Source organism: Xenopus tropicalis, chromosome 9 (assembly GCF_000004195.4).
Source record: "Xenopus tropicalis strain Nigerian chromosome 9, UCB_Xtro_10.0, whole genome shotgun sequence".
Taxonomy (NCBI): Eukaryota; Metazoa; Chordata; class Amphibia; order Anura; family Pipidae; genus Xenopus; species Xenopus tropicalis.
This window is the reverse complement of record NC_030685.2, coordinates 71,637,714-71,651,853: the sequence shown is the minus strand read 5'-3', so window position 1 is coordinate 71,651,853 and position 14,140 is coordinate 71,637,714. Positions and strand designations below refer to the sequence as shown.

Here is a 14,140-nt window from a genome sequence, read left to right as displayed (position 1 = left end):
CGATATAATAATGCACCTTTTATATTATATTACATGTTAATGGGTTATTCACCTTAAATAAAATATTGGGTTCAGCAAAGCACGGCACTAAGAACAAACATTTGTCATATTGTCTATTCATTGATTGGCCTCACTTCCCGAAGACTAATTGGCTATCAGATAGACAGCATAATCTCAGGAATGATGCATCATATTTGTCTTTCTAGGAATACCAACCAAATGACTGTGATGCATGCAGCTGCCTCAGGCCTTAGGTGGCTATGTTACTTTAATTAAAGATTTACTTCACAGATTCCCCAGCTGCTTTAAGCTATTAAATTAATTATAGACATGGGGTGCAGTGCCAAATATTGTTTCTAGGTTCTGATTTCTTCATTAGCCGTGTGATTACCTAACATAAAATGATACAGGAAAATTGTCGTATAAGGAACAACCTTTGCACTTTTAGAAGACCCACAACGCCATTTTAGTGTCCTCTTGTCTACTTAGTCTTGGGAATGGCTCGCACATACACACATACACACATACACAACAAAATGAGTGTCCGACAGTCATATTCTGTTCTATTCTCTTCTTCCATCAGCACATGCAGAAAATGTCCCATTGGCAAGGGAAAGGGGAGGAGATCCAGTGCCTAGGGTAGCGCCAAACTAGTGTTTAAAGGTTAAATTAGCCAGTGGATACATAGACAGTAGAAACATAAGGTGATGGTTCCTTTGGAAGGATGGTTCATTTAGAACCCTGACAAATTCTGAGTCTGCATTACAACCCAAGGTTTAGTCTAGAATAACTGAATGTCAATTTTCAATTACAAATGTCTTTAGTAAGACGTATTAAAAAAGAATCATGGAGGCCAACCTAAAATTAAGGTCCCAACCAACAGGGCAGCTAAAACCCCATAAATGAATCCCGTGTGTTCTCTAGTGGAACTGATCAAAAAAGGTCTTTTTTTCTGATCCCTTTAGGCTGATATCCCATGGAGAGCTTTAGCTGCCGGTGATAGATCTCTGCTACCGCAGGTGACTAATCTCTCCAAAATACCTTTCCACACGCAACAATAGGAATCGCAGGTGGAAAGTACGGTAGCAGGTTATGTATAGGCATTAAAGTTGAACTTGATGGACGTATGTCTTTTTTCAACCTAACTTACTTTGTTACTATGAAAGGCCTTCGGCATTCTGAAGTTGCTCAAAGTTTCTACACACGGTAGCAGAGATCTATCTTGGGCAACTAAGTCTTTCCATGGGACATCAGCCTCAATTTTTATTCAGCGACTATGAGAATGCTCATATGAGCTGCCAGTGGTCCTCCAGCAGATGTAAATTATACAGACAGGTAGAGAACACCTTGCAAAAAAAGCCAGGTAGTATAATAATAACACAACTAATCCTACCCAAATAGAACATATATCAGTGTTTCCCAAGCCTTCTTAGTTCAAGACCCTCTTGAAGGCCTTAGTTTAGATCCTCTCTTAGCTCATGATATGAGATAATACAGATGCATTAATCATTCAGAAATAGTATCTAGGACAGCAAATATACATTCACCCCTACTCTCATCCTACATGACCTTTAAGATGAGCTTTCAGGTATATCTAGGAGATCACATTGGTACTCTTCCCAATGCTCATGCTAATTGGCACTCTGACTGAGCCTCCACTGCCCTGCCATAGCTCCAAGCCAACCCAAGCCAACCCAGGGGAAGGCAGTACCAGATTTTGGGAATGCCTGCTATAGCTCAACCCTGCAGTATTAGGTAAAGCCTTGGGGAACAACAGTAATATGTGTCCTTCATTGTTTTTCTTCTATTGTTGAACAGAAATATAGATTTTCTAGGGGATACTGTTGTATGTTGTATAGTTGTGTTTTATTATATCTATTCCCTGTAAACAGTAAATCTAACACCAGTTACAGTTGCTGCATCTGGTTCTCATTGAATCGCCCCATATACAAGGTAAGACAACACTAGCCTCTTCTGTACTTGTGTTTAGCAAAATTGGAAGATTGCACAATGTTTCATGAAGTCTATTAAATCCAATATATTTCACTTTTAAAATTAACAAGATGATGATGATGATGGAAAAATTAATTCTACCTTTGCTGCCAAAAGAATGAAGAATACCCGGCCCGTTGTGTCAGGTTCTCTTAAGTGATTAGTCAGCAAAGCTCGGTTCCCATTTCGTTCTCTGGAGGCAAATCCTGCTCCAGGCTAACATTATGACAGCCCTTCAGAGACATGTCCTACTGCATACTTATTGCAATTTCCTACCCTTCCCATATACATACTGTATATACATATTTACCATTTTAGCTATTTGATATACCATCTGAATAAACAAAGATAAAGGCACCTATGTAGAGAATTAGCAACCAAAATCAAGAGCTTTAACGTTAAACTGATTTATAATTATAGTTCATGCAGTTCAACTCATGTTCTTCATGTCTTGAAAAAGCTTCATATATACCAAACCACCTGCACTTTTTAAGCAACTGAGCATATCTGTGTTCCATTTATATTTATCATTCAAGATACATTTCTATTTAGAAACCTCTGCATGTTGTGCTACCATTCTATTGCCTATTCTCTTCTGCTCGAGGGTCTCAATACAGCTATACAACTAGAAGCCCCACTACAGGTATAGGACCCATTATCCAGAATGCTTGGGACCAAGGGTATTCTGGATAAGGGATCTTTCCATAATTTGGATCTCCATTCGTTAAGTCTACTAAAAAATCAATAAAACATTACTTAAACCCAATAGGATTGTTTTGCATCCAATAAGGTTTTTATATCTTAGTTGAGATCAATTACAAGGTACTATTTTATTATTACAGAGAAAAGGGGATCATTTAACCATTAAATAAACCCAATAGGGCTGTTCTGCCCCCAATAAGGGGTAATTATATCTTAGTTGGGTTCAAGTACAGGTACTGTTTTATTATTACAGAGAAAAGGGAATCATTAAACCATTAAATAAACCCAATAGGGCTGTTCTGCCCCAATAAGGGGTAATTATATCTTAGTTGGGATCAAGTACAGGTACTTTTTTATTATTACAGAGAAAAGGGAATCATTTAACCATTAAATAAACCCAATAAGGCTGTTCTGCCCCCAATAAGGGGTAATTATATCTTAGTTGGGATCAAGTACAGGTACTGTTTTATTATTACAGAGAAAAGGGGAATCAGTTTTAAAATTCTGAATTATGTGATTAAAATGGAGTCTATGGAAGACAGGCTTTCCATAATTCAGAGCTTTCTGGATAACGGGTTTCCAGATAAAGGATCCCACACCTGTACCTTTCACTAAAATACATAGAAAAATATAGGGGTCTTTTACAGAGTGCAGAGAAGGGCTAAAAGTGCAAAAACACAGGTGCGAACATGACCATGACCCAATACAAAATGTTTCTGTGTATCAGAGTTTTGATTTACTTCTCCTTTAACATAATAATTAATAGAATTACTATTTGGGAATTACTTAAGGAAAAGATGCATGCAAGTTTACAAATATACTTCATGTGTATATAAACCTACGGCAGGACAGTAACAAGATTTTATGTTATTCTAGGGTTTTTTATGCCTAAAATCCATTTTTTAGTCTAAACATGTTAGACATTAACACAACTTCCCTTGTGTTTTTTTTAGTCTGCACTTAGAACCAATGTATTGGAATGTAGTTCTGATAGTTAAGCAGCTGCCCAATCTTAAATACACAATCGTCCATACACGGCATGCATTAGATTTTTTTTTTTTTTGAGGGCGAATGAATACATCTTCACGGCATGTCTGACCTATAGAAATCTCACAACCGGTTATTTGTATCCAGTATCGGGTCATTAAACTTGCATTATCTGAGTGTCGTCCTCTTTGTCGCGAGTAATGATAAATGAAAGAAAAAGTAATTGCCTGAAGGCGACTCTTTTTTTGTCACCTTGTATTCAGTCATCACCTTGTCTTATGCGAGTGTCTGTGAGGCTAACATGATAGGCTGCGATGTTCTACTCTCAACTATTTATAGTCCTGGCAATTGTCTTTCCAAGGCACAAGGGAGACACCACATTCTCTATGTATATACATTATATACATATATATTAGTCTGTTGTATTGATGCATTTCTAGTTGCCGATAGTATATGGAATCGCATCATTCCTGAGAATAAGTGTCGGCCTAGAAGTTGGGCAAGTTACCAAGAGTTGTACCTAAAATATCACTGACAAATGATATGCTGCCAGAATAATGCATTCTGTAACTAATCCTGTTAAATTACAGTAATAGCAAGTATTATAGCTAGCAAGGCTAGTCAAGTGTAATCAGTTCGGTTGGGAAATGCCAATGGCAATTTCAGAGCTAGCTAGTAACGCTGTAGGTCTTGTATAAAGTGAATGTGTCCTCCTTGTGGCATTCAGTCTGCTGTGGAACCACATTTCCCCAGAATGCCCTTTAGCTATGGGTTATGCTATGAGCTTTAGCTAACGAGTCACCGATCACATCCATGTTATGTAAAGTGTTGTAAGGTGTTATCTAAGGAGAAAGATACATGAAACTACTGGGGGGGGGTGCCTATTAAATAAGTACACCCCAGTGCTTACATCCTAATGACCCAGGGTATTTCATCCAGGCCGGACCACTGCCATACATGTCCAATGTATTCCGTTCTTGCATTCAGAAAGAAAAATAAACCAACGAGGGGGTGCTAAATTAATAAGTACACCCCCAGTGACTCTAAATTCATACATCCTAATGTCCCAAGACCGGACCACTGCCATACCTGTCCAAGATATCCCTTCTTAAACTCAGGTTTGGCACATATACAGTTCAGAAGTTTTCCAAAGACTTCTGTACTGTGAAAATGCCAACTTTGGTGCAAGATGAGGAGAAGCCTGTGGCCAGATTGTGGCAACCAGATCAACTTTATATATTTAAAACTCCCACCAGTCTACTTGTAATCTGCTCTAGCTGGGTTCTAGGAACTGATCTAAACAGGTCAACACATGAAATTGCCCTTGCCATGCCTTCTTACTCATATGTGCAATACAGAATAATAGATTCCTGCACTCCTCTATACTATATATATACTATATTATCAAGAATAAACATCTCACTGTTATTACTTATTTATATATCAGTAACATATTCCTCAGTGATTATACCTTAGTTCCTGTCCCAGTGGAGCTTACAATCTAAGTTGTTATGGATTTAACCCATAGTAAGGTCAGCTTTTATGGAGTGGGAGAGAAAGCAAACACAAGCACCCTGGCTGGAATTGAACCTAGGATCCCAGTGCGGTATAGTAGCAAAGCTATTCATTGCACCACTGTGCCCATAAACAGGGGATCATTTTCACCAAGTATTAATGAAAGTCAATAGAATCAAATTTCATTATTTAGAGAAATGTGGTTGCTGGGGTATTAGAACATGATACAATAAGCCAACAAGCTGCAAAATGCAATTACCGACAATATTCCATATCTTTGTTGAGGGAATTCTTTAGAGGCAACAATAGGAACAACACTCCTTGTGGTCAGATAAAGCCAGAACTGTCACCACTGCAAATTTTGCCGCTAGGTAGTCAACCTAATAGCAGGCATGGAGGGCATCTCCCTAAGTAGCAGTATAGGTAGGTTAAGGGGGTTGTAAACCCAAATATAACACTGTCCCACTGCGCCCCCTAGTTTTGCTATAAAAGTTGCTGGAAAACATAATTATAGATGCAAGAAAGTCCACCAATGAGAATTCTACTGACTGAAAACTTAAAGATGCAAGAGAATTGGCCAATAAGAATGCTGATTCTCAGCACTTTGCCAGGCATCTTGCCGTTATCTTACATATAGAGATAATTATTTCATTTTTTCTTTTTTTTTATATGACACTGGAATGAGACATGGGGATAAAGGACAGACTTGTTCAGTGCTGGGAAACTGTGCTTAATGCTCCCAACTCCAATTGCTGGAACAAAGAACATGGAGCCAGAGTTACACAGATCAGCTGGGATTCTCATTGGAGGGTTTTTTGCATTTTAAAGCTATTGCTAGCTATGGGGATTTAGAGAAAAGATTTTAAAAATAAGTTTTATTGTGCAATATTGCTTTTAGAATACAACCCTGATGTTACTGGTCTAAAGCTCCCAGCATGCCTCACCCCTCATTATATGTCACATTATTCTGCAATTTATAGTCCAGCAACAACTGAGTAAAGTTTGGTTGAGCAGTGCAGCAGGGTTTACAACCCCCTTAAGAATGTAATATAAGGCAACACTAAACCATACACGGTTTGCAAATTGTCTCCATTATAAATTTAAAAAAAAACACACAAACCATTTCATAAAATGAAAAAATGGATGCCTTACCATCTTTATGGTAGTAAGTCACCACCACTTTCCTTTCTTCCGATCCTAAGAGAGCTTGCGCAATCTGAGCGATATCGTGCCGTTTGGTCTCCGGGCCGTGGAGGAAGTCACAGGTACACGGCTTTTGCATGACATCTGGCCTTGAGAATCCTGTCATTTCACAGAAGCCGTCATTGCAGTAAATGATAGCGCAGTTCTGGACTCTGGCATTGGCAATGATGAATTTTTTATCTAGAGTGGCAATGAAAAATGCAAGGGTTATATAGTGCCATGTCTGGATTATTAAACATGCAAGGCTATATGCAAACATGAGCACAATTCTCCCCGGCAATATAACAAGTAGCAACCAGTCATGTGTTTGCTTTTATCATTGTAACTGTAGTAGAACAGTAAAATGTAAGCACTGATTGGCTGTAGTTCTGTCCTTGTAAGTGTGTGTGGCGTGGGGCTTAAACGAGTATACCTCACAGTAATGGGACATAGCAGTCTTGCCCCACCCATATATTGCTGCACTTCAGCATTTTCCAGTATATGAAAATGGGTAAAAGCATGAAATAAGCCATATTCCAGTAACAATAGAGTGTACCCAACTGATGCAAGAGTACAGGGCTGCCATTAGTAGGGCACTGCATTTGCAGGTGATAAATGGGGTGGGCAGATAGGGTTTTAGTATAATGGGCATGGCTTGGTGGGTCTGGGTGTGACTGAGTGGGTTATGGCATGGCCATGCATCTGAAGGTCTACCCATGGGCCTGGGTGACCACTGGGATAACAAATGGGGACCCATTGGGTGGGAAGGCCCTGCTAACTTAGTAGTATGAGCAGGGCTGTATTTAGGTTCAGTGCCACACTAGACATGAGAACTAAATGAGCCCCTCATGCAACATCATTCCTCTATGCATGATCACTTCCAGCCCGCACTCGCCCCAAACACCCTTACCCCCCAGCTCTGCCATCAGATTTATATAGATTTTATCTAAAGCTGCCGGGCTTAACACAGGCCCCATATATAAATGCGCTTCTAAATATGAGGCCTCATGATTCCTGAAGGTACCACTGCAAGAGTATCCTCCAATGATAATCCTTCTGGCTCAGTTTAATATTGACTCTCTCGTCTCGGTTTCATATGAATGCTGCCAAAAGTGATATTTCTTTCTAAAAAGAACACATAAAATACCTTAACAGCTCTACATCAACATTCTGAAATTTGACAAGAATTTGATTATTAACAAGCAGAAATTGCCCTGTAATCCCAGTATGTTAGATAACAGTCAAATACAGAGCTTGGAAGGATGATTCTCATTGGAGAATTCTCTTGTATCTCTCATTGAGCAACCAGAATAAACTGACTGCCTATCAGGCTACATGGTTAACATTCTTCATATTCTTCATTCATTATCTTGCTATTCAGGTCACCTTCCTTTTTTGTAACAGCTGAACCATGACCTGGTTACTAGGGTTAGTATCCCTCACAACCAAATAGCATTTCACACATTGACACAAAGTACATAAAAGCAAATATCACAATACAGAACAGTTGTTACATTGAATTCCATTTCTTACATTATACTATCGCTCAGGGTAGGCTGAGGGTTGGGGAGCGCTAGGACCCTAAGACAGGAGCCCCTTCAGCCTCTAACTCCAGCCCTGCTCTTTGCAATGGTGGAAGAAACAGAAAAGGTGCTGGCAGTAGGGTTACCACCCAGGAAGTATTTAATCGGCCCAGACAGTAAATCACCAGCTAGGGCCGGGGCTGGAATTGCAAATTTACCAGCAATGTAATTGCCCCTACAAATCCCTCCCTCCCTGACCCTCTCCGCTAAATGATTACTCCTTACAGCAGTACAGTAAATTGCACTGTGACATCATTGCCCAACCCCATGTTATGTCCCCGCCTACTCCCTCAACCCAAAGGCTGGTATTACAAGAAAAAAGAGGTGGCAACCCTAGCTAGCAGAGGTGTAAGCAGGGTGGTGGGAAGAGTGGGAGGGGGTGGTGATGGGAAGAGGGTGATGAGCAGGGGGTGTTGTCACTGAACACTGGAGTGGGGCAGCCGAAGCCGGGGCCTTTGCTTTGGGTGCCCATGTTTGTATTAGCCTAGCTTTGACAGTTAAAGTGATAAAAAGTGTTACATTTTTCGCTGCATCTAGTAACCAATAGCAACCAATGAGATGTTTGTTTCAGACAGCTGACCAGTGAATGCTGCTTGGTTTGTTTGGGTTAGGAACCTGCAGGCCATTTATTACATTATCCGTGCATGTAGCATTGCATATGTTTCCAGCCTTGCTTGTGTATACACTGCTGTCTGAGCAACACATCCCGCTCACACCAGAGCGCCTGAGCTCGGCTACAAGTGAGCCTTGAATAATACACTACTGTTATATCCGCAGGCTGGAGGAAGCCTTTCTCTTCTTCTAGCAAGGGGTGGGGGATGTCTAGTGTTTCCTATGCCCTGCATTGCCTGTGTTCTCTCAGCGAGGAGATTCTGCCACTCCACTGATTGGAAATGGCTGGCTTGGAGTTTTACAACTTTATCATAACTGCCTTCTGATGCACGGAGCAGGGCTGGAGATATCAGCTCCCTTCCAGCACTATGTGTATGAACCGCTGCTTCCTCCTGGCTGGGAATAACTCCTTGTGCGCTGCTGTCTAACGGCGCCCAAGTGTTTGGGAAAAAGACCCAGATCTACACATTTCCCTTAAGCACAAAAAGAATCTGCGTAATCTCCCAGCCGTGGAGCTGCGACTAACAGATTTTACAAGCGCTCATGCTGTTATCTCCCTGTACCAGGGCTGCCTTATCTCAGTCCTTTTTACATGTGAATCCTCCTTTAGCATTTATGGGTGATTCTCTGGCCGCCTATCAGCAGCCGGCTGGAAATCGTATAACGTACGACTTACACACACAAATATTTATGTATATAGCTGTTGATATGACAGGTTCTCGGAGCTACTGTATGTTCCATGAATTCTCTGGCTCTGCTCGCGAGCATCATTTGGCATTTATAATATAAACTGCTTGGAACGCTGTCGGGTTTTATGCGCTGTCCTGACCATCGGCAGCTGCGAGATGTTTAATGACACCCTTAAGGATATCCAAGGAACGCGCCTTCTGATAATGCAATATATTACACAGTGTTTGTAAACACAGAGTTCCATGATGCAAATCTTTAACCCTTTACTCGTCTACAGGCAGGAAGCTCGAGGTCCCAAGTCTACTGCTGACTCGGTCGTCGTGCAAAAGAATTGAGGTAAGAGCAACCCCCCCCTAATTTCTTCGGGAGTTACCCCAATTTGGTGGCACTCCCATATTTTCTAGTCCCCCAACAGCATTCTCACGATTTTTCTGAGGTCTCACGAATTCCTGCGGCGAATTTTGGGCGTCACTTCCAGGTATTGGGGGAAATTTCTCCCCGGATAGTAGAGGTGTCAGGTTGACAACTCTGTGAGAGTCAGGCATTTGGAGGCTACTAGACATATAGCTGACACAGAGATTTTGGGGGCCTCGACTGCTCATGCAACTTGGCACATTATCATTACCTGGAAAAGCGTGTTTTTGGCTTCACCTACAATACACACGGGATCACTGGTACCAGATTTACACTAAACTTAAAGGGGATCTCTGGCTTCATTTATTAAAGAGCCCCACACAACACAGAAACCCCTAATATCTCTATCACTGTAATCTGTTCAATCAAACAGTATGAATAAATACCATTTGTATATGCTGAAATCCAGCTGCAAAACATTTCTTCTCTTTCTGCGTCATTTGAAATCCTGGCAGGGGAGGAGGGACTAAAACACTGATGTTACAAATTGTAACAACATCTCTACAGCTTACAGACAGCTTGCAGGAACTACATAACCCACAATGCATTGCACTGTGATGATCCTTTCCTTATTGACATCATGTGTGCAGGGAATTGTGGGATTGGGAGGATGCAGGCTGAAGGCAGGCTGAGGGCAGGCGACTACTGTTACATTTTATGAGTCTCAAAGTTGTCAGCCAGATCAGCAGGGGAACAGGGGCCTGGCTAACACAATCTTACACATTCTTAAGTGGAAAAACAAGAGTATTTATTCAAATAACAGGAAATAAATAAGAACAGCCCCCCTTTTTCCTTTGAATGCTGTGCCCACCACCACGTGGGAGTGGCCAGGCCAGGACACATGTATGTAAATAAAGAGGGTCATGGCTTGCTCATTTGTATGGCTGAGGGTCGGCCCACCTTCATGCATGGTTATTAATGGGGAAACCTACCCCCTCATCTAATGAAAAAAAAAAGTAATTCTTATTAACTTTCCAATATACTCTAATAAAATAATTCAGTGGTGGGAAAAGCTGTGTAAAATAAATGGCGAATTTCGCCGTTTACACTGTTATTTGACATAAGTTCCGGCGAAAGAAAAAACGCACATAAAAATTATGCCCTTTTTTATGTGGTGAAGCCTGGCGATGTGTGGTGAATTCTTTAGCCATTTTTTTACACAGCATAATAAATAGGCCCCTGTGAGTCTGAAGAAGGAGTGCAGCGAATATAAACACCCTGCACTCCTGGTTCAGACTCTAGACACTTTCCAATCGGTTAAATGTGTACTGAATGTATATTAGAACGTTGCTAGAGTTACATTTTCTTTCATCATGCAAAAAAAGCAGATTTTCGGGGGAAGATTCTCTTATCTGAAGTTATTCAAGGTATTTTAAGTTGCAGCTATCAGTTTGGTTGCCAGGGTCACTAAGCAGAGCAACAAAGTAGAGGCTTATTTAATAGGCTGAAACATTAGCAGATAAGTCCTGAAAACAAACCATAACGACTATAAAAAGCATAACTATAAAAATAACTGAAGCCAAATGGAAACATTGCTGAATAGCTTGTAGATTGTAAGCTCTTGTTTACAAGGCCTTCGGTATTTCGGCTTAACTGTTTGGCTGCCTAGTGGCACCTGCTGGGTTTCAAGCTGGGAAAATTCTTAGCCGTTGTGGAGTTACAGAGGCCTATGGGAAGATCAATATAATATCAGAAATCATTCTGATTGGTGGAAGAGTTGGTTACGGTATCTGTTCCAAGCACCAGGCAATGCTTTCCCCGTTAGCAAATGGTTAAACACACACATTCGTTTGCATTGCTTTTCCGCTGGAACCTATTTTAAAGGCTTCTAATTAGTTACTGTCTGCTTGATAAAGGGCACCAACATTTGTTTTGCTGGTGTCATTTGCATAAACAACATGGAAATACGGCTAACGACCCGGCCGGCTCAACAGCACAGCTTCGTACAGTAACAGCCTTCCAATAATACAGATAAATGTCACGGTGCCAGGGGCCCAGTAAGAAAAACGGGGCTCACATCCAAGGTGGTAGTGGGGAATTATATAAATCTGGGACACCCAAACCTACAGGCCGGCAGCTGTTGTTGAAGTACAGTTGCAAACATATACATATACCTATTATCCAGAATGCTCAGGACCCGGGGTATTCCGGATCTCCTTGGATGTCCATAACTTAAGTCTGCTAAAAATCATTTAAATATTGAATAAACCCAATAGGACTGTTCTGCCTCCAATAAGGGGTAATTATATCTTAGTTGGGATCAAGTACAGGTACTGTTTTATTATTACAGAGAAAAGGGAATCATTTAACCATTAAATAAACCCAATAGGATTGTTCTGCCCCCAATAAGGGGTAATTATATCTTAGTTGGGATCAAGTACAGGTACTGTTTTATTATTACAGAGAAAAGGGAATCATTTAACCATTAAATAAACCCAATAGGGCTGTTCTGCCCCCAATAAGGGGTAATTATATCTTAGTTGGGATCAATTACAGGTACTGTTTTATTATTACAGAGAAAAGGGAATCATTTAACCATGAAATAAACCCAACAGGGCTGTTCTGCCCCCAATAAGGGGTAATTATATCTTAGTTGGGATCAAGTACAGGTACTGTTTTATTATTACAGAGAAAAGGGAATCATTTAACCATTAAATAAACCCAATAGGGCTGTTCTGCCCCCAATAAGGGGTAATTATATCTTAGTTGGGATCAAGTACAGGTACTGTTTTATTATTACAGAGAAAAGGGAATCATTTTTAAAAATTAGAATTATTTGCTTATAATGGAGTCTATGGGAGATGGCCTTTCCGTAATTCGGATCCCATACCTGTACTTATAATATGTAGGAATGCTTTTGATGTTCATTAAGATGCCCCTGTGATGCTGAGGGATCAGAGCAAATATCCTTTATTCTCTACCCTACAACCATCCACTCAGGGTGCCATTCAATGTCTGCTATATCATTCTGCCCCTGTTTTATCATTCTGCCCTATGGCATAGTTGTTCTGTGCATATATACATTATATCTCTGTGCCACTACATCCCCTTGAAATTGTGATTACAGACAGCCCTGATATTATAGCCTTGCCCACAGCCGTAATGGGTCACATTATATAAATATATACACACCTTGGGGATATATATAAATATATATATAATTGCATTACATAACTCCTACATACAGTTCCATACAGTATGTGATTAGCTCATCTTATGGCACCCTAGAATGGCAGCATTTGTGTCACAAACTTCACTCCTCTATAAATAAACAGCATTCCTTTCCCAGAATTGCCTGCTGCTCTCAGGTGCTAACTCCCATGCACTCTCGCACACACACACACTCACTCACACTCTTGCACACACACACACTCACTCACACTCTCGCACACACACACACTCACTCAAACACACTCACACACACTCACACACACACACTCGCACACACACTCACTCACACACTCACTCACACACTCGCACACACACTCACACACACACACTCGCACACACACTCACATACACACTCACACACACACTCGCACACTCACTCACACACTCACACTCACTCACACACTCGCACACACACTCACACACACACACACACTTGCACACACACTCACATACACACACACACTCGCACACACACTCACACATACTCTCACACTCACACACACTCACGCCTGCCTGTGGTCCTGCAGAAACTAAAGTGCTGACATGAACTTGGACTCTCTGCTTCTGGTGCTTGGCTGCATCTGGGCGCTGCGACTCAGCTGTGCAACTTCCATTGTCAGCGAAGGACACAAAGTAGCCAGAACAAAGTGACAAAAAAAAGGGGGGGCAACACACAATGAAAGAAGTGCTGGCAGATGTGTCCCTGTGTCAGGGGACAGGGACACAGTATTCATGTGACATTTGTCATTTGCAGAGAGCAGCATCTGTTTAGCAACACACACACACATACAGGGGGGCCCACAATAGCCAAGGTACTTACTTTGTCCTTCAAATTTGCGTATGATGGTCCCCAGGAAGGTGTTCTGCGGTGCAACATGACCCCTCCTGACAGGCATTTTGGAAGAGAGTGGATTCAGTTCCCTAACTGCACACAATGCTTCTCCTCCTCCTCCTCCTCCTCACCCTCCTCCAGGATCTCCTGTGCTGTTAGAGCCAACGCCACTGAGCGATCGCCTCTTCCTCCCCAGTCATTCTCTTCTCTTTCACTGTCTCAGCGGAGGGGGGTGCGCAGGGGCGGGGGTGTGGGGGGGGGGGGTCCGGCAGGAGGGCCCCTGATCGCGCAGGTGCTGCGCCCCCCCAGCATGAAGCAGGATCTGTCAGGGTCTCACCTCGGAGCTTCAGGCACAGCTTGTGATGTTGGAACAGGAGGAGGGGGAAGAAGGATGGAAAAGGCAGAACCAGCGCAGCCTCTTTAAGAGGCACCATGGCAGCGGGAAGAGCATGCCCTGCCT

At 41.7% G+C, this 14,140-nt stretch overlaps 1 protein-coding gene across 4 annotated transcripts in view; it reads right to left on the bottom strand.

Annotated features, from left to right (window-relative positions):
- Positions 1–13,927, bottom strand: part of kcnh7 (potassium voltage-gated channel subfamily H member 7) — a 235,827-nt gene extending 221,900 nt beyond the window's left edge. For all 4 annotated transcript variants that reach the window (XM_031893163.1, XM_031893164.1, XM_031893165.1 and 1 more), the window contains exons 1-2: positions 13,669–13,927; positions 6,349–6,579 (exon numbers count right to left, since the gene is read on the bottom strand). In XM_031893163.1, coding sequence (XP_031749023.1) covers positions 6,349–6,579; positions 13,669–13,744 — 307 coding nt within the window. In that variant the 5' untranslated portion in view covers positions 13,745–13,927. The remainder of the gene's footprint in view (positions 1–6,348; positions 6,580–13,668) is intronic.
- Positions 13,928–14,140: the final 213 nt, after the last annotated feature.